The sequence below is a fragment of the Entelurus aequoreus genome, linkage group LG03 (genome assembly GCF_033978785.1).
Source record: "Entelurus aequoreus isolate RoL-2023_Sb linkage group LG03, RoL_Eaeq_v1.1, whole genome shotgun sequence".
NCBI lineage: Eukaryota > Metazoa > Chordata > Actinopteri > Syngnathiformes > Syngnathidae > Entelurus > Entelurus aequoreus.
The window spans coordinates 17,544,124-17,566,000 of NC_084733.1; the positions used below are offsets into that span (position 1 = coordinate 17,544,124).

The 21,877-nt window shown below is 41.0% G+C and overlaps 1 protein-coding gene across 1 annotated transcript in view; it reads right to left on the reverse strand.

Moving 5' to 3' along the window:
* LOC133645582 (lysocardiolipin acyltransferase 1-like) overlaps nucleotides 1-21,877 on the reverse strand; it is a 38,488-nt gene that overhangs the window by 291 nt on the left and 16,320 nt on the right. Inside the window, exons 2-6 of the mRNA XM_062040426.1 lie at nucleotides 13,840-14,007; nucleotides 13,375-13,573; nucleotides 10,336-10,482; nucleotides 6,012-6,128; nucleotides 1-1,065 (exon numbers count right to left, since the gene is read on the reverse strand). The exon at nucleotides 1-1,065 is cut by the window's left edge and continues 291 nt beyond it. Of these exons, the coding sequence (XP_061896410.1) occupies nucleotides 557-1,065; nucleotides 6,012-6,128; nucleotides 10,336-10,482; nucleotides 13,375-13,573; nucleotides 13,840-14,007 (1,140 nt within the window). The 3' untranslated portion in view covers nucleotides 1-556. The remainder of the gene's footprint in view (nucleotides 1,066-6,011; nucleotides 6,129-10,335; nucleotides 10,483-13,374; nucleotides 13,574-13,839; nucleotides 14,008-21,877) is intronic.

Consider the following 21,877-nt stretch of genomic DNA (forward strand, 5'->3'; position numbering starts at 1 on the left):
AAAACAGTGTAAAGGTGACTACATCAGTGCTATGTCATGTTTACACAGCGCTAATAATGTTAAAAAAACATATTTAAAGAAGGTTGTAAAACAAAACAAAAATATTGGATTTAATAATAATTAAATATGTTTACCACGGTCAGGCCTGGGAGCGACTTGCCGCGATAAACGAGGGACGACTGTAGTGTGATTGTACCGCGTAGATGTAGCCAACACTTTGCCTGCTCTTCTCAAAAAGAAAACCCAAGAGAGGCTCGTTCTCGTCCTGATGTGCTTGTGCAGTTTCCTGCTGTAGGCCACCATTTCATGTAATAGAGCGGCTGACTCTAACGGAGGAACATTCCAAGTAAACTCCTTTAGATCTGCACTAACATGCCCAGGTGGACATCGGGTTGCAGTTCGCGAGCATCAAAACATAAACTTGCGGTTTAGGGGGAGCAAACAAAAGGACACGCAAAGTGGCGGATGGCGTCAACACATCCTTGTAAGCAGTATTCACTGAGGTCAGGTGGTCTTATTCCCTTTTTTAAATGCATGGCTGACCCCTAAAGGGTCCTCACTCGGTCTTCTTCTCCTCGCCATTGGCAGCCATTGAGGTCCAGTAGCGATGGCATGCCAGCTCCAGCAGCTCCAGCCCGCCGGCCAGCTTCTGCTGGGCGACAAACACCCCCACCATGACCACCAAATAGAGCCTGATGGGGGCCCAGAACCAGAGGCCGGCGAAACACAGCACGATGAAAGCGTTCCAGTACAGCAAGGAGGCCGCTTTGATCAGAGCCACGCGCAGCTCCGACTTGCACGGCGGCACGCGGGCGACGCCCTCCCGCTCGAAGCCCCGCGGTTGGCCCGCGTAAAAGTCCCGCAGGCGGACCTCCTTCTCGGCCCAGCGCTCCTGACACCAGGACTCCAGCTGTGCGGGGGACGCGGGCAGCGCCGCCACAGGATAGCGGCACACGTGGAAGTGGATCTCGCGGGGGAAAAGGCCCAGCATGAGGTGGCGCTCGGTCTGCGGGATGTTCTTGGGGTACGCCACCGTGATGTCGTGGACGGCGTCGAGGTTGTCTCCTGGGAACAAGAAGGGCCATTTTGAGTAGAGATTTCCGATAATGGCTTTTTTGCCGATATTCACACTGCAAAAACTGAAATCTAAGTAAGATGAAATATCTCAAATAAGGGTGATATTTGCTTATTTTCTGTCTGATAAGATAATTCTTCTCATTAAGCAGATTTTATGTTAGAGTGTTTTACTTGTTTTAAGGGTTTTGGTCCTAAATGATCTCAGTAAGATATTACAGCTTGTTGCTGAGATTTTATGACCTATATTGAGTAAAACATGCTTGAAACTAGAATATCAACTGTTGCAAAGCTGTGTCATCAAAACTACTTTTTTTAAAGTAATAATTTCTTACTTCAAGCATGAAAAAAAAAATCATGATGCCGAGCGCATATCATTATGTCAATATAATGGCACTAGCATTTACTTAATTTAAGAATATTTTTCAACATACTGAGCAAAAAGGTCTATTTTTTTTTCCTACCAAGAAAAGTGCACTTGTTATTAGTGAGAATATACTTATTTTAAGGTATTTTTGGGTTCATTGAGGTTAGCTAATTTGACTTGTTTTGGAAAGTCTTGACAAGCCGAATTTTCTTGTTCTATTGGCAGATCATTTTGCTTAGTTCAAATAAAATACCCCTAATTTTTGTATTTTTTATTTTTGTTGTTTTTGAACACTGACTTTTTGCAGTGCGATATTCCGATATTGTCCAATTCTTAGTTACCGATTCCGACATCAACCGATACCGATGTATACAGTCGTGGAATTAACACATTATTATGCCTAATTTTGTTGTGATGCCCCGCTGGATGCATTAAACAATGTAACAAGGTTTTCCAAAATAAATCAACTCAAGTTATGGAAAAAAAATGCCAACATGGCACTGCCATATTTATTATTGAAGTCAAAAAGTGCATTATTTTTTTTAACATGCCTCAAAACAGCAGCTTGGAATTTGGGACATGCTCTCCCTGAGAGAGCATGAGGAGGTTGCGGTGGGCGGGGTTGGGGGGTGGGGGGGTGTATATTGTAGCGTCCCGGAAGAGTTAGTGCTGCAAGGGGTTCTGGGTATTTGTTCTGTTGTGTTTATGTTGTGTTACGGTGCGGATGTTCTCCCGAAATGTGTTAGTCATTCTTGTTTGCTGTGGGTTCACAGTGTGGCGCATATTTGTAACAGTATTAAAGTTGTTTATACGGTCACCCTCAGTGTGACCTGTATGGCTGTTGATCAAATATGCCTTGCATTCACTTGTGTGTGTGAAAAGCCGTAGATATTATGTGACTGGGACGGCACGCATAGGCAGTGCCTTTAAGGTTTATTGGCGCTCTGAACTTCTCCCTACGTCCGTGTACACAGCGGCGTTTTAAAAAGTCATACATTTTACTTTTTGAAACCGATACCGATAATTTCCATATATTACATTTTAAAGCATTTATCAGTCGATAATATTGGCAGTCCGATATTATCGGACCTCCCTGACTGTCAAGAACCACGGCGCAAACGTCCGTCAGTGTTAGCGACGCAGTGGGGACGGAATTAGACAAGTGCGCTGACATCACACTTCATGACACCTGCTTGGCCAGTTCGTGTCCAGCTGGGGGATGGGAGGCGTCAGAGGGAGTATTTTAGAACACTGGAGGGCGGCCAGAATGATTGGCTCATAGGGAAACATTAAAAGCAGCAGGGTAATGGAAGAATGTGCAGGTAGGCAGCAGTCGCAGACACATTGAGCACTGAGATCATCAGATTGCAATGGAACCGGTTTTTAGGTCAACAGTCCTCGAAATAGCTGAATCACGCCAGCATAAGCGGTCATTGACACATGCAAAACATTTACCGTATTTTTCCGTTCATTTTCTCAAAAATCGATAGTGCGCCTAATGTATGGAATAATTCTGGTTGCGCTTACCGACCTCGAAGCAATTTTATTCGGTGCGGATCATTCACAACCTTGTTTTTTTTAGAACATACACTGCAAAAAGTCAGTGTTCAAAAACAAGTTAAAAAAATACACAAATTAGGGGTATTTTATTTGAACAAAGCAAAATTATTTGCCAATACAACAAGAAAATTCGGCTTGTCAAGACTTTCCAAAACAAGTAAAATTAGCTCACATGTCTTTACTGTGTATATAATTGAACAGTGTTTATGTTGTGTACAATTTATAATATGTTGTGAAAAGGACATTTCATAATTTTTGGAAGCTCATCTTGTATTTGACATTGTTTATAGGGTTAGGCGCAATAAGTGTTCCACTTCAGCCTAAACCCTTTTGGTCTGCAACATTTTCAATTTATGAATGTACAACTGTTTGTTTATGTAAAACTGTTTGTTTATTTTGTTGACCATTGACCGAAGAAACTAACTAACTAACTAACCTCAATGAACCCAAAAATACCTTAAAATAAGTATATTCTCACTAATAACAAGTGCACTTTTCTTGGTAGAAAAAAAAGAGAGCTTTTTGCTCAATATGTTGAAATATATTCTTAAATTAAGTACATGCTAGTGCCATTATATTGACATAATGATATGCGCTCGGCATCATGATTTTTTTTTTCATGCTTGAAGTAAGAAATGATTACTTTAAAAAAGTAGTTTTATACCTGTGAGTGTTAATGACACAGCTTTGCATCAGTTGATATTCTAGTTTCAAGCATGTTTTACTCAATATAGGTCATAAAATCTCAGCAACAAGTTGTTATATCTTACTGAGATCATTTAGGACCAAAACCCTTAAACAAGTAAAACACTCGAACATAAAATCTGCTTAGTGAGAAGAATTATCTTATCAGACAGAAAATAAGCAAATATCACCCTTATTTGAGATATTTCATCTTACTTAGATTTCAGTTTTTGCAGTGTACTCATAATCTGTTTATGCAATCAAAGTTGCTCAAATGTGATGACCTTGTTAAATATAATACATTAATAATCTTATATAAAGCATTTAGCAAATTATTGCCGCCTAATCTACAACGTTTTTTTTATAAGACGAGTGCAGGCTCATAACTTGAGAGGTTTTGGATATTTCTCTTTTCCGAGAGCTCAAACCACTCGTAAACGTTTTTGTGTGTCTGTATGAGGAGTAAAACTATGGAACAAACTGGACTTGCAATGCCAAACTATTAATCGATTTAATCTATTATACAAACATCGGGTCTGGTTCAAATATAGAGATGAGGGTCTTTAATTTGACCTGCTGTTGTACTCTGTCTCAAAGTGTTAACATGTGCTCAATGTTTCCTTACCATTATTGCTATGTTGTCTATTACCATTCTTCCTACATTTATACAAATTATTGTTACAGTGTAATAATTATTGTTACCTGTAGTAATGCCACTATAATACAACATTTGTATTATAATCCTTGAACAAAGTAACAGTGAAACTCAATGGAATAATCACTGAATGGAGAACTGGGGGTGGGATTAAATAAATGATCTTCTTCCCACTCCCTTTCAGGCAAAACTGGACAATCATGCATTACATACCTTTTGCACTATATACATTTATATAGTGTTGTCAACTTTGTACTTTTTTTTTTAATGTCATTGCCTGAAATAAATAAATAAATAAATGAAATGAAAATGAAAATACACGGTGAAATAAGTGTGACCAGCAGATGGCAGTCACACACACCAGATACGTTTGGACTGCAGGTTGCCGCCTGTTCAAAAAGTACCCATAAGCAAGCAAGACCAAAACTTGAAAGATTCATTGAGAATATAAAACATTACGCACGGCGTTCAAAATGTTTTCAAAATGTTTTAGTGCGACATTTGTAAGCTATGAAACCGCAATGCTTGATGGTTTTTCGGCGCATTATGGCTACCGTAGTCAGACGTACTGTGCTTCACGGGTATTGTTACAGTGTGTGTATAAGGACCCTAAAATGGCACATGTTAGGAGACATCTGGCGTTTTGTTTGGCCTTATGATGCAAAACCAACTTTTCTTACTTATCGGTTCCTGCTGATGTGTATTTTGGATCTGCATAAGTCCAGAAAATGTGCGTGCGTCCGCCATAGTCAATAAGTTACTTCTTTTCCTCTATCTTCTTGTTGAGGGGCATGCATCCTCTGCTGTTGCCATTTAGCGTATAGTTCTAACTTAATCTGTTGGTAGACTCCATATATACTTCAATACGACAAATTTGAATGCTTAAAACAAATAACGACATAGGGATCGTAAATGTAAAGTGGTAATTGTTTTTTAAAGACATCTGGTCACAATCATTTTTAAAGTTAAACTCATGGCACAGGAAGTTGAATGATGCGGACACATTTGTTAATAGATACTTTCAAATGCACTTCTGCCTTAGAGACTTTGTATCTGTAAGTGATATACAACTATAATTATTTGAGACTTGTTTATATTGACAAATGTGCTGTTTTAGACTACAATATTATTCAACGAAGGCTAGTTATTATTACGCATGTCTAGCTCGTGTGCTATTGTACGCTTAGCTGTTGTCTAGCTGCACACTAGTAGTAGCCCATAGTCAACCATGTTTACCTTTTGTAAATAACTTCAGGAACAGACCAACATTGTGTGCTTATTGGAAGACAATAGTGTCCAGTTTTTCATAAGTAAGGACTGCTTGTATCAGAGCTAATATCGTGGGGAGTGTAAATGCAAGCCGATGTAATGCGATATTTTTTATTTTGCTGATATCATAGTGATATTTGATATCAAAATCGGATTCGGACACCCTTAATAATTACCTCCACCAGGAAGTTGTGTATTCGCCAGCGTCTTCTTTTCAGTTAGTTATTTAGCAACGTAACTCAAAAAGTTAAGGGCAGATTTTGATGACATTTTTAGGAAATGTTTGAAATGGGATAAGGAACTAGTAATCCAGATCATTTGTATTATGTTAACTTGAGTTTACATTACAAGGCTGAACTTCTCTTGTGTATGCTAGCTGCTCGGACAGTTTGAACTTCTGACCTTTTCGTAGCCGCTCCACAATGAAAGTGAACCCGGTGGTGCGTGGATGCAGCACGTGTTCGTATTTCGGGAGGTTGTTCTCGGAGGCGAACTTATCGCTCCTCGCTCTCGTGTTTTCTGCAAGAGATGGACGGGGCATAAAGCGGACAGCTGGAGTCACAGCAATCACATGGCAGAGCAGCACACAAGAGTATTTTCAAAAGGACTGACTTCATATACTGTAAACAATAGAGGGCAACGACTGTGATAGTATAGTACTATTGTGTTTAAATTAAACATAACAGTAGTAACAATAATAATGATAGTAGTGTTGGTTGCAGAGTGACCATGTTCTAGCAGAGGGCCAGAGACACACATATGTTAAAAAAACAAAACAAGGATATAAACATAGCAAAGATGAGTGTTTATTAACCAAACATTTCCCTGGAACATGTAAACTATATGGTGACTCATTAGTCATATTATGTAACGCAAGAAGCTCCTTCAGGCAGCCATGGAGGACAAAAGGGACTACAGAGAGGCAGTTAATCTGGACGCAGACCTCATGTGTATCCCCCTTTAGCTTGTGATTCTTACACAAGCTTATGTGTCATTTGTAGAAGATTTAAGTCCGGCTTAAGTGCGCTTTCACCTCGCGCATGTATAAGGGTTGTTTGTTTGTCCATCCGACCTCCATTAAAACTGCATGACCATAGCCAGTGAACACAGCCCCGTTTTAACTCGGTAATTCCTCCAATACTCTGTTCTAACAGTGGTAGTTCTTTATCTAATCGCTAGGTGGAAGAATGCTGAAATCACAGGCGCAAGTTGTTCTGCAAAAACTTGGTCAACTGGACAATTGCAGCTATGATCGTTCGCTGTGTTAGCATTTCGTGTTAACATTGCGAGTCTTTCCACATTGCTCAAAAGGCTCACCATTGTCATGTGGAGCTGTGTTATTAATGTCCAACATGAAGCGCATCTTGCATCTCCACTTATCATGGCCCGCCAGCTTTTACTAGCTGATCGCAGTCTTCCTCGCGTCCCGCTGTTGTCTTTTGACATTGCTCGTGTCAAAGATTCCCCAATGAGGAGAGGTGTTATTGATGAGACAAAAGTCGAAGATGAAGTGCATTAAAAATGTGATTGTCACAACGAAGATAGCGCAGATTTGCCGCCTGTAGAATGCCTGGTGAGTATCTTTATCGATCCCCATAACATAAAAACTGAAAAAAGGATAAAAATGCCTAGTATGTAATAAATATCAGACATACAGTGCATCCGGAAAGTATTCACAGTGCTTCACTTATCCACATGTTCTTATGTTCCAGCCCTTTTCCAAAATGGAATACATTAATTTTGTTCTTGAAATTCTACAGACAATACACCATAATGACAATGTGAAAAAGTTTTTAAGTTTTTTTTGAAAATGAACAAAAAATCACATGTACATAAGTATTCAAAGACTTTGCTCAATACTTTGGTGATGCACTTTGGCAGCAACTCCAGCCTCAAGTCCTTTTGAATACGATGCCACAAGCTTGGCACACCTATCTTTGGGCAGTTTCGCTCATTCCTCTTTGCTGTGCCCTCATAGGAAACATCTCTCAACTGCATATGCCAGATATTGGTATTTTTTTTTTTTTTAAAGTAACGTGTTAATTACTTTCACTAGTAATTAATTACATTATTAAAAAGTAGTTCCGTTAGGAATTTAAGTACTTTTTTGGTAAAGTAACTATAATTAATTCGTTTTTGAAAGATCAGTTAGAATAATACATACTGTTGGATATAGAGAACATTCAAACCCTTTATTTACCGTAATTTCCGGACTATAAGCCGCACCTGACTATAAGCCGCACTAGCTAAATTTAGGGGAAAAGACAGATTGCTCCATATATAAGCCGCACCCGACTATAAGCCGCAGGGTTTTGATGTGTAATTACCGTAGTATATAGGGGTTCCTGCTACCACGGAGGGGATTGTCGGGACAGAGATGACTGTTTGGGAACGCAAAGCGTCCCATTTATTAACAATAAATCTTTCAATCATTCAATCATATTAACAATAAATCTTTCAATCATTCAATCAAACTTTCACATCTTTGACATGGCGAACAGCATTCGTGCAGAATACAAATAATACAACGGTGCAAAGTAATATAAAGTGCTCGCCTGGACGTTATCAAAATAACCAGCCTACCGGTATATGAAAAGTCAGTCTTTAATCATTGTGTCATCATCTTCCTCCTGCGTACTAAAACCACCGAAATCCTCTTTGTCGGTGTCGGAGAAGAACAGGCCGTAAATAAGCCGCACCGTTGTATAAGCCGCAGGGACCAGAACGAGGGGAAAAAGTAGCGGCTTATAGTCCGGAAATTACGGTAATTAAATCGAAAATACTGAAATTCTACGACATAGTGAATTTGCAAACAGCTAAAAAGATTATACAACAATTCTTCTCAACAAAAGAGGAGAAATATAACCTTAGAGAAAAATGTAATTGAAAACATTTGTACGCACATACAACACTTAAGACCTTTAGTATATCAGTATGTGGAATTAAATTATGAAATGGATTAAGCAAATAAATCAAACAATGTACTAATATGATCCAATTCAAGAAACTCTTCAAACTTAAAGTGTTTACGAAGTACAAAGAAGAAGAACCATGATAAACATTCTGAATTTATTTCATCCATCCATTCATTTTCTAGATAATCTTATTTATCTCACCATATTAAAGTACCAATGATTGTCGCACACACACTATGTGTGGTGAAATTAGTCCTCTGCATTTGACCCATCACCTGGGAGGTGAGGGGAGCAGTGGGCAGCAGCGGTGGCCGCACCCGCGAATCATTTTTGGTGATTTAACCCCCATTTCCATCCCTTGATGCTGAGTGCCAAGCAGGGAGGTAATGGGTCCCATTTTTGTAGTCTTTGGTATGACTCGGCCGGGGTTTGAACTCACAACCTACCGATCTCTAACCACTAGGCCACTGAGTAGGGAAATATAACTTACTTCACAAATGATTATTTATTGTTAATCTTAATACTTATGGAGTATATTGTGAATAAATTGAAAACAGGAAGTGAACAAAAGTGTTAGCAACTGCTATTACTCCTTTTCGAACATGTTGAATAGAGAAACTGGAAATTGTGATGTATCATGTTGTACACTACCGTTCAAAAGTTTGGGGTCACATTGAAATGTCCTTATTTTTGAAGGAAAAGCACTGTACTTTTCAATGAAGATAACTTTAAACTAGTCTTAACTTTAAAGAAATACACTCAATACATTGCTAATGTGGTAAATGACTATTCTAGCTGCAAATGTCTGGTTTTTGGTGCAATATCTACATAGGTGTATAGAGGCCCATTTCCAGCAACTATCACTCCAGTGTTCTAATGGTACAATGTGTTTGCTCATTGGCTCAGAAGGCTAATTGATGATTAGAAAACCCTTGTGCAATCATGTTCACACATCTGAAAACAGTTTAGCTCGTTACAGAAGCTACACAACTGACCTTCCTTTGAGCAGATTGAGTTTCTGGAGCATCACATTTGTGGGGTCAATTAAACGCTCAAAATGGCCAGAAAAAGAGAACTTTCATCTGAAACTCGACAGTCTATTCTTGTTCTTAGAAATGAAGGCTACTCCACAAAATTGTTTGGGTGACCCCAAACTTTTGAACGGTAGTGTATGTATGCATGTTCCAAATAAAGTAATTTTCAGAACACTAGTAACAACTAAGGGACGACTCCCTAAAACACCTGGTACTCTGCAGTTTAGTACATAACAGCCAGTATTTGAAGAAACACTAATATATTGTCAGTAAATAATCAAAACTGAGCTTCAATTACAAAGTTCTTGGAAGAAATTGCATTAAGTGTACCTAATGTTGGGCAAGTGCCACCCCCCCAACCCCCCTTGTCTTGCTACCAAATAAGCCTGGAGATTTAAGAGGCTTACATGCTGTATGTGCACATACATGACATTGAACATGAAAAGACCCTAAAGCTACTGCTGAATTATGATGTAACTTCACCAGACCCTTAATGACCACATGATATGCACTTAGACATTCACCTTCACCTCTTATGAAGCACCACGGGACTTTGCTCGGCTTAAGGAAGGGGGACATTTATGCGCTGGTGTCACTTGTCACATCAAGAGTCTTCTCGGTGAGATGACAGTGTGGAGTCCAAGCATTTGGTTATGCATTATCGCTTACAAATTGTGTTTCCATAGCGATGTCAGGGCAAAAGGGCTCGGGCAGGTGAAAGGCCAGCGCTGGGCGAGAGTGACAATGTGAAATGCGGGCGTGTTCTCTGCCTCTTACCGGTGAGGTCGGTGCCCTCGGGAAAGAGAAGCAGCTGCAGGGGCTCTCTGATGTCGCAGAAGTAGTCGAGCATGTTCTCCATGTGCTCCTTGTCCTTCTCCCAGCGCCGATGGATGAATACAAAGCAGGCCACCTGCATGGCCCAACCTGGAACATGAAGGATTCAGTTTTACGAGAACTCATTGTACAAATGCAAAGTTCCGTCTCTAAACCCTTTCGCTTTATTTATGGTGGGTTTTCAGATGAGTAACTGTCCTCAAATTGATGAGGATCACTGTGAGGGTGCGCACGTCCCTCTCTCTCTCTGGCCAGGAGAGCGAGGACGCGCCTGCACAGTGACAGCGGGAGCAGCAAGCGCCCCGTCACAAAGACAATGTCAGTGTTGTGACTTGGAGAAGATAACGTTTTGAGTGGCGTGTAGTCAGATGTACACCACAACGCGAGACACGCACTCAAGAGACTCACCGGGCAATAGGCTGTTGTCAGGGCGTCACGTGGAGTCAGTCAAAAGGACGCTGCACGTTCAGATGACGCCATATAAGCACGCCCTGCGGAGGTCACATGACCAGTGGACCAGACCAAGCGACCAGACCAAGCGGTCTTAAAGGCCTACTGAAATGAATTTTTTTTATTTAAACGGGGATAGCAGATCTATTCTATGTGTCATACTTGATCATTTCGCGATATTGCCATATTTTTGCTGAAAGGATTTAGTATAGAACAACGACGATAAAGATTGCAACTTTTGGTATCTGATTAAAAAAAGGCTTGCCCCTACCGGAAGTAGCGTGACGTAGTCAGTTGAACATATACGCAAAGTTCCCTATTGTTTACAATGATGGCCGCATGAAGTGAGAGAGATTCGGACCGAGAAAGCGACAATTTCCCCATTCATTTGAGCGAGGATGAAAGATTTGTGGATGAGTAAAGTGCAAGTGAAGGACTAGTGGGGAGTTGAAGGTATTCAGATAGGGAAGATGCTGTGAGAGCCGGGGGTGACCTGATATTCAGCTGGGAATGACTACAACAGTAAATAAACACAAGACATATATATACTCTATTAGCCACAACACAACCAGGCTTATATTTAATATGCCACAAATTAATCCTGCATAAAAACACCTGCGTGTTTGTTACGCTAGCTCCTAGCTCCTCCGCTAGCTCCTAGCTCCATAGAACACGCCAATACAATTCAAACACCTGATCAACACACACAATCACTCAGCCCAAAAGACCGTTCACCTAACCCAAGGTTCATAAAGCTTATATATTTAAAAAAAGTTACGTACATACGCAAAAAAAAGTTGCGCACATACGGTCAAGCGATCAAATATTTAGAAGCCAAAGCTGCATACTCACAGTAGCACGTCTGCGTCTTTGTCATCCAAATCAAAGTAATCCTGGTAAGAGTCTGTGTTGTCCCAGTTCTCTACAGGCGTCTGTGTATCCAAGTCAAAAGTCCTCCTGGTTAGAGTCTCTGTTATCCGAGTTCTTCCATCTTGACAGCATCTTTCGGGAATGTAAACAAAGAAGCGCCGGCTGTGTACTGTTGTTGCTGACTACGTTCGAAAAATACGTCCATTTCGCATCGACAACTTTCTTCTTTGCTTGCTCAGCTTCCTTCTCCATAATGCAATGAACATGATTGCAACAGATTCACGAACACAGATGTCCAGAATACTGTGGAATTATGAAATGAAAACAGAGCTTTTTCGTATTGGCTTCAATGTGGAAGGCATACCCGTGTTCGCCGGTCTACGTCACGCGCATACGTCATCCTCAGAGGCGTTTCGAACCGGAAGTTTAGCGGCAAATTTAAAATGTCACTTTATAAGTTAACCCGGCCGTATTGGCATGTGTTATAATGTTAAGATTTCATCATTGATATATAAACTATCAGACTGCGTGGTCGGTAGTAGTGGGTTTCAGTAGGCCTTTAAGGTGAACTTATTATTTATTCATGGAGTTGCTAAATATTAAATTTCGTCTGATGATGAAATGGATATATAGACATATATTGGATCATGTTTAGCATGTAATATTGTCAATTATTATCTATATTCCGTATTTTTCGGAGTATAAGTCGCTCCGGAGTATAAGTCGCAGCGGCCGAAAATGCATAATAAAGAAGGAAAAAAACATATATAAGTCGCACTGGAGTATAGTGTATTACATCTGAGGTCCACTGCGGCCCATATGGACCACAGCTTAGGAGGATATTTTTTGGTGTCCCACGAGGGGGCGCTCGCGGCCCAAAAATGGGCACCTATTCAATAATACCACCTTAACATTTGACAACAAAACAAATACACAAAGCGACTCGGTAAAGAATCTCGATTTTATCTCCGACCCAACTCTGTCATGAGTCATACATGAAGTGTGTTAGTAAAACAGCTAAAATTCGTCCCATTTTGTCGACCATCGACGCTGAGATCATTATTCACGCGTTTGTTACGTCTTGTCTCGATTACTGTAACGTACTGTTTTTGGGTCTCCCTATGTCTAGCATTAAAAGATTGCAGTTGGTACAAAATGCATCTGCTAGACTTTTGACAAGAACAAGAAAGTTTGACAATATTACGCCTATACTGGCTCACCCTGCACTGGCTTCCTGTGCACTTAAGATGCGACTTTTAAGATTTGACTACTTACGTATAAAATACTAAACGTGTGGGGTGCAGGCGACTTAATCTGCAGTCCCTTTCCAGGGTTTCACGTTGTTCCCGTTGGATTGAGTTTTTTGAGCCGAGGATGTCATTGTGGCTTGTGCAGCCATTTGAGACATTTGTGATTAAGGGCTATATAAGTACACTTTAATTGATTGATGTTAGGAAACACTACTTTATACCACTTCTGACATTTCCTGTAAATTACCCATACCTTTTTGAGTTATGCTGCTTGGTAAACTGACTGACTGACAAACAAACCCCGGCAAATACATACCCTCCCGGCGGAGTAACTTGCAAGCATGTTGAAATCGAAGACAACGTATAACCCTGGCTTCCTTCCCCTTTTGGATAACATTTAAAATCCCCCTACCAAAGCCAGGCACAGCCTTGAGCGCAGCCTTGAGGCAGATCTTCTCCAGGCGTAGGTAGCTGTACCTCAGCAGACAGCACCAGAGGAACATCCAGTCCAGGCGCGTGCGGTGGTTCATGATGATGACGCTGCGTTCCCCGGGGACAAACGCGTCGCCCGTGATCACCACCTTCACCCCAAACACCAGCTCCAGCAAGGACTGCAGATGGGAGGAGGATAGGAGAGATGGTGTACAATAGCATGAGGAGTTGGGCTATAATGTTAGACTTGCTAAGATATGCCAAAAACATCCTATTTTTGTTTATTTGCTACAAACTGACAAAGCAGTGATATTATTGCTAATTGATATGCTCGTATTCTTCATCTTCTCATCCCACAGTTCAGTGAGTGTTGGTGTCAAACTTGAAAAAAATGCAGGAGACCAGACCAAGGACACACATAAAAAAGTCGATCAGATGTATTTACCACAGGTAGGGTGAGCCAGGTAGCGACGATGCGATCGGTGATCCAGCGGTACCAGGCGGGGGACAGCAGCATGAGGGGCAAGAACGGACCCAGCATGAAAACACTCCCGAAGAAACTGGCCAAAAACAGGGTCAGCAAAAAGTACAGGCCCCGCACCGAAACAGACATCTGTCAAGACAGAGAGAGCAATGGCATTAAATTACCAAGAGGGGAAAAGTCAAAACTAAATTAAATACAGACTAAGTAGTTCTTTCCCATGCTTCACCAAACACATGAAGGATTACGGACAGTCGTCAACGCTGAAGCCCGTTCTTCCGATGTACTGTATTTTCCCACAAACAGTGGAAAATCCAGTGCAGACATTCCTGGGGAGGAATGTAAATAGAGGAACCATTCTGACTGTGGGTAAGTAATTTTGGCTACATGGTCACTCGAGTGGCTTTAAATTCCTAAAATGTACTGTAGCATGAACGTAGCACACTTTTGACAGCTTTTCTCTGAATGCTGTCAGAAGATGTGCTGTTGGCGGTGTTAGTGGTCGGCAAATTGAGCGATTCACCGGTGGTAAAGAAATACCGTGTGGAATTGATTGTTGATTAGTTTGATTGGGATATGGGTTAATTTTATTTGCGAGCAAAAATTTGAGTTGTTGCGGTGAAAACTCGTAAGATCCGACCAAAACATTTGGTCTTACTCGCTAACATTAGCTTTTGCCGAGATATTGACATAACTTTGTTTTTCCAAACATGGGAAGAAAAAAAAAGTGAGTTTGAAGGATAGTGCTGACAAGAAGAGGTGAATGATATTACAGTGTTTCCCACACATTCATTTATTTGTGGCGGCCCACCACGAAAGAAATAAGGCCGCCACAAAAAAAAAATTTAATTTTTTTTTTGGTCCTGTCCAGCTTATCAGGCAAATCATATAGTTGATGTAGATGCCCATATCGGCTGTTCAGATTTACTTTACAAAAGAGAAGTGTAGGATCAAGATTTTTGGAGCTCTTTGTTCAGTGGGTCAGATGGTTGATGAAGCTTTGTGTCTATCTACCACCACTACTGTTTTCTGTTTATTTGTTACTGATTGTGGCAGGACACCTCTGCCTCTGTTTCACTTTATGTTGCTGGTAAATAATATGGTTGTAGTAGTAGGCTAAAGTTTAATTATTTAGTATGCACTAATTAAAGGGGCAGAGCTTTAAGAGACATTTTAGCTTTTATATTTTTATAAGATATATTTTTTGTAAGAACCACAATTAATAAATATATTTCAGTGAATAACTTATTGTTCAAATCTGTATATAAATATGTACATAAAGTGTTGTAATTATATTGTAAAATGGATGGATGGATGGATGGACGTTTAAAACAAAACTGTTATTATTAATTAGTAAGTATACATTTTTTGAGCCTTTTTAGAGAAAATCATATCATTGTAGTAAATTATGCAAATTACTCGATGATGTCATGGTGACCACGCCCATAGCCACGCCCCCACCGCCACAGGTATCTTGGCAGTTTATGGGAAACACTGTATTCATTGAATTAAAGAAATAAATAATTAAAAACATGAGAGCGTGCGACTGACTTGACAAAGCTGTTGGAATGTAGCACGGCCAGTCTGCACCAAAACATAACTTTGTCTTGAATTTGAAAAGAAAAAAAAAAATCATTTTATTTTTCACTAAAGAAGGGTTCTGTGAATGCGCATATGAAACTGGTGGGGTTCGGTACCTGCAACAAGGTTAAGAACCACTGCTCTAGACACACGAGAGCTGCGAGACAGAATGGAGAAAGTATTCGAAGAAGGTAAAAAATAAAGAAGAGAAAGCTGGATTGGGTTCATACAGAATAATGTGTGTAGTATTTTATTGTCTAATACGGTATGTGTAATGAAAGAAAGTAAGGAAATAGCTGTCATTGTTTACACCACACGGCACACGCACAATTCACCAACATTGTCTTGTCATTCCACACTTTTAGCAAAAGTTAACCAAAGAGCTTGACATTGTTGTATTTGAAATAATATGACATGTGTATTAGTATTATTGTGTACTTGTGTGTACTGCATGTCTAGTTAATACAATGCTTCTCAAATATTTTCCGTTACGCCCCCCCAATGAAGAAGAAAATATTTTGCGCCCCCCCACTCCACCGTTACTAAAAATAGTATAATTTGTCTATAAAATGTATATAACTATTCCTCTGCATAACATTGTAAGCTTATTAACATTAAAGGCCAACTGAAATGAATTTTTTTTATTTAAACGGGCATAGCAGATCCATTCTATGTGTCATACTTGATCATTTCGCAATATTGCCATATTTTTGCTGAAAGGATTTAGTAGAGAACATCGACGATAAAGTTCGCAACTTTTGGTCGCTGATAAAAAAAGCCTTGGCTATACCGGAAGTAGCGTGAAGTCACAGGTTGAAAGGCTCCTCACATTTCCCCATTGTTTACACCAGCAGCGAGAGCGATTCGGACCGAGAAAGCGACGATTACCCCATTAATTTGAGCCAGGATGAAAGATTTGTGGATGAGGAACGTGAGAGTGAAGGACTAGGGTGCAGTGCAGGACGCATCTTTTTTCGCTCTGACCGTAACTTGGGTACAAGCTGGCTCATTGGATTCCACACTCTCTCCTTTTTCTATTGTGGATCACGGATTTGTATTTTAAACCACCTCGGATACTATATCCTCTTGAAAATGAGAGTCGAGAATGCGAAATGGACATCCACAGTGACTTTTATCTCCACGACAATACATCGGCGAAGCACTTTAACTACGGAGCTAACGTGATAGCATCGGGCTTAACTGCAGATAGAAACAAAAGAAATAAACCCCTGACTGGAAGGATAGACAGAAAATCAACAATACTATTAAACCATGGACCTGTAAATACACGGTTAATGCTTTCCAGCCTGGCGAAGCTTAACAATGCTGTTGCTAACGACGCCATTGAAGCTAACTTAGCAACGGGACCTCACAGAGCTATGCTAAAAACATTAGCTATCCACCTACGCCTGCCAGCCCTCATCTGCTCATCAACACCCGTGCTCACCTGCGTTCCAGCGATCGACGGAGCGACAAAGGACTTCACCCGATCATCCGTGCGGTCGGCGGCTAGCGTCGGATAGCGCGTCTGCAATCCAAGTCAAAGTCCTCCTGGTTGTGTTGCTGCAGCCAGCCGCTAATACACCGATCCCACCTACAACTTTCTTCTTTGCAGTCTTCATTGTTCATTAAACAAATTGCAAAAGATTCACCAACACAGATGTCCAGAATACTGTGGAATTTTGAGATGAAAACAGAGCTTTTTGTATTGGATTCAATGGTGTCCGAATACTTCCGTTCCAACGATTGACGTCATGCGCATACGTCATCATACATAGACGTTTTCAACCGGAAGTTTAGCGGGAAATAAAAAATTGCACTTTATAAGTTAACCCGGCCGTATTGGCATGTGTTGCAATGTTAAGATTTCATCATTGATATATAAACTATCAGACTGCGTGGTCGGTAGTAGTGGGTTTCAGTAGGCCTTTAAAGGAAACAACACACTAGTCGTTTCTCGTCTCCCACCGTGGTTGCAGTGAAGCCAAGTGCTACATACGCTTCATCATATTCTGGTACAGCAAAAAGGTCACATGCGCCTCCCCTGGCATCGCACCGTGCCCCCCCCAGGTAGGCCCGCCCCACTATTTGAGAAGGACTGTTTAATAGATGATGACGAGGTTGTGTTGCCATAGTGCTTATAGTAGTACCTACTGTATATCGCTATCACAGCTTTGTTGCTGACAGCTGTTGCGTGTGCATTCTCTCGGTAAGGGCGGCGACCGGGAAGGATGCGGCGACGTCATCATTCAAGTGTACTATGGTGGCTTTCTTCGACGCACGGAAACAACAACGCCGGAGTTTTCAGACCTTACCACTCTAGAGCCGGTTTTCAATAACTTTCGTTTCAGACCACCAAATATGCTGTTTGCGTGGGGATCAAAGACTGAAGCAGGGCATACAGTATCTTCACAGTTCCACCTAAAAACGGTTCTGTGAGGACAGGCCCTAAATGCTGTACATTATTACATTACTTCATAAAACTACTGTAGTTGTTTGTTGTACATTCTATTTTATTTAGGCATAGGAATCGAAAACCGGTGGTAGGGTTTGGTGGTAGCGGGAGTGTATATTGTAGCCCGGAAGAGTTAGGGCTGCAAGGGATTCTGGGTATTTGTTCTGTTGTGTTTATGTTGTGTTACGGTGCGGATGTTCTCCCGAAAAGTGTTTGTCATTCTTGTTTGGTGTGGGTTCACAGTGTGGCGCATATTTGTAACAGTTTTAAAGTTGTTTATACGGTCACCCTCAGTGTGACCTGTATGGTTGTTGATCAAGTATGTCTTGCAGTCACTTACATGTGTCTGCAGAAGCCGCATACAACATGTGACTGGGCCGGCACGCTGTTTGTATGGTGAAAAAGCGGACGCGACGACAGGTTGTAGAGGACGCTAAAGGCAGTGCCATCACGGCACGCCCTCAATATTGTTGTCCGGGTGAAAATCGGGAGAAATTCGGGAGAATGGTTGCCCCGGGAGATTTTCGGGAGGGGCACTGCAATTCGGGAGTCTCCCGGAAAAATCGGGAGGGTTGGCAAGTATGGTCCATCCTGTCATTTTAATGTGTAATGTGAATGTGATTTTATGTGTAACTTTGCTGCCTCTTGGCCAAGACTCCCTTGAAAAAGAGGTTCTTAATCTAATTGGGATTTTTTCCTGGTTAAATAAAAAACAACAACAACATCCCGCTATAAAGATTTATATACAAATCGGTTATATCAAGTGACAGGAGTGTTTAATATATATTGTGATTAAGAAGTAGGCATTTTCACTAGTATGGATGTGAATGTGAATTTTCCATTTCCACTTTTGATTCTGCTTAACGATTCGGTTACTTCAAAGGTTCTCTTATTGATTTCTTATTTGGAAAAAGAGAGAAAAAAAGGTGGATTAGCCTTAATGTTGTTTAGTTTTGGTGGCCCTGTGGTTAGAGTGTCCGCCCTGAGATCGGTAGGTCGTGAGTTCAAACCCCGGCCGAGTCATACCAAAGACTATAAAAATGGGACCCATTACCTCCCTGCTTGGCACTCAGCATCAAGGGTTGGAATTGGGGGTTAAATCACCAAATGATTCCCGGGTGCGGCCAACGCTGCTGCTCACTGCTCCCCTGTGGGGATGGGTCAAATGCAGAGAATAATTTCACCTCACCTAGTGTGTGTGTGTGACAATCATTGGCACTTTAACTTTTAACTTTAGAAAGTCTACAGTGAGGTCACATACGTAAATAGATGAAAAAAAAATGTAATAAATATTCTTCTGTAGAATTTAACAAAATAAATAATGTGGAAATTACACAAGAATGTAACATTTAAAGTTAAAGTACCAATGATTGTCACACACACTGTGTGGCGAAATTATTCTCTGCATTTGACCCATCACCCTTGATCACCGCCTGGGAGGTGAAGGGAGCAGTGAGCAGCAGCGGTGGCCGCGCCCGGGAATCATATTGGGTGATTTAACCCCCAATTCCAACCCTTGATGCTGAGTGCCAAGCAGGGAGGTAATGGGTCCCATTTTTATAGTCTTTGGTATGACTCGGCCGGGGTTTGAACTCACGACCTACCGATCTCAGGGCGGACACTCTAACCACAATTAGTAACATGTGATATTAACTTATTACATGCAAATGAGAGACGTCAAGTCTTTATTGGTTATAATTTTGATGATTGTTGCTTACGGTTTATGAAAACCTTGAATTGAAAATCTCAGAAAATGTGGGGTTTCAACAAGTGTAAGCCAAGAACATCAAAACGATAATAAAGTCTTGACAAACCTCACTTTGCATGTAATGAGTTAATATCACATGTTAGTTTCACATTTGAAGTTAATTGCTGACACGAATCGACTTGTACACAATATTAAAATTTTCTTTTAGCCTTGCCAGTATAATATAATGACAGAGCATATATGATGGGAGGAAAACTTGCAACTTTTCTCTGACTACAATTGAACATTCCCCTACCGAAAATTAGGAGTGTGTACTGCAGCAAATAGACCACAAACTTAGTTGATGCTCGGTGACCTTCGTCTAGCGGCAGACTTGAACTGGAGCGGGAACTGCCCTCCTCGGAGCCAATCAGAATCGGTTTGTCGTCATGCTCATCTAAATAAGAAGGCATTTATTTCAATTTAACAAATAATAGCGCTAACATGACAGGTGAGTTAATACCTGTTGTATTAGGTTGTGAGTTCAAACCAAAGACTATAAAAAGGGACCCATTACCTCCCTGCTTGGCACTCGGCATCAAGGGTTGGAATTGGGGGTTAAATCACCAAAAATGATTCCCGGGCGCGGCCACCGCTGCTGCCCACTGCTCCCCTCACCTCCCAGGGGGTGAACAAGGAGATGGCTCAAATGCAGAGGACAAATTTCACCACACCTAGTGTGTGTGTGACAATCATTGGTACTTTAACTTTAAATTCAGATGACGTGCTAGCGTTACTGTTGCCTGGGATGAGATCGGAGCGGTTCAAAAATGTGACTTTCATTTATTCCTTGTTGTGTGTTCAAATGTTTCAGCATATTGCTCGTGTGTCCTCCTCTTGATGAACTAGCAGCCTTATAATTATTACAAGTAGCGCTGTTGCAATATTTTCTTGTTAAATGTTTAGACCTGTTTGAGATCTGACGTCACTACACAGTACGCACGTTGTGTAATGACATCAAACGCTTGACAAAATGGTAAGCGATTCCAAGGAATCGATAGATACACCGGGAACCGTTTCTGAACAAGAACCGGTTTTCGATTCCCATCACTAATTATCAAATAGAGCTATTCTCTTCTTTGAGGAGTTCAAGTATAAGAGGGCCTCAAGGATGTCCCAGGCTGGAATAGAATTTAGAATGAATGTGGGGCTACTTGTTAAGTGAGTCGTAGCTGACAGGCTTAATGGCCTTGACCCTGAGTGGAAAAGGGATATGGGGAAAGTGAAACGATAAATCACAGATGTCTAAGAGTAACAATTAAAGGCCTACTGAAATGAATTTTTTTTATTTAAACGGGGATAGCAGATCCATTCTATGTGTCATACTTGATGATTTTGTGATATTGCCATATTTTTGCTGACAGGATTTAGTAGAGAACATCGACGATAAAGGTCGCAACTTTTGGTCGCTGATAAAAAAAAGCCTTGCCTATACCGGAAGTAGCGTGACGTCACCGGAGGAAGGACTCCTCACATTTTCCTATTGTTTAAAATGCAGCGAAAGAGATTCGGACCGAGAAAGCGACGATTACCCCATTAATTTAAAGCGAGGATGAAGATTCGTGGATGAGGAAAGTGAGAGTGAAGGACTAGAGAGGCAGTGCAGGACATATCTTTTTTCGCTCTGACCGTAACTTAGGTACAAGGGTTTATTGGATTGCACACTTTCTCCTTTTTCTATTGTGGATCACGGATTTGTATTTTAAACCACCTCGGATACTATATCCTCTTGAAAATGAGAGTCGAGAACGCGAAATGGACATTCACAGTGACTTTTATCTCCACGACAATACATCGGCGAAGCTCTTTAGCTACTGAGCTAATGTGATAGCATCGAGCTCAAATGCAGATACAAACAAAATAAATAAACCCCTGACTGGAAGGATAGACAGAAGATCAACAATACTATTAAACCATGGACATGTAAATGCACGGTTAATAATTTCCAGCTTGGCGAAGCTTAACAATGCTGTTGCTAACGACGCCATTGAAGCTAACTTAGCTACGGTACGGCGGCAGGCGTTGTAGCTTTCGACGACACCCCGGCAGCCATCAGAGTCGGCAAGAAACATATATTTCCCCAAAGTTACGTACGTGACATGCACATAGCGACACGCACGTACGCACGAGCAAGCGATCAAATGTTTGGAAGCCAAAGCTGTACTCACGGTAGCGTGTCTGCTATCCACCTCAAAGTCCTCCTGGTTGTGTTGCTGTAG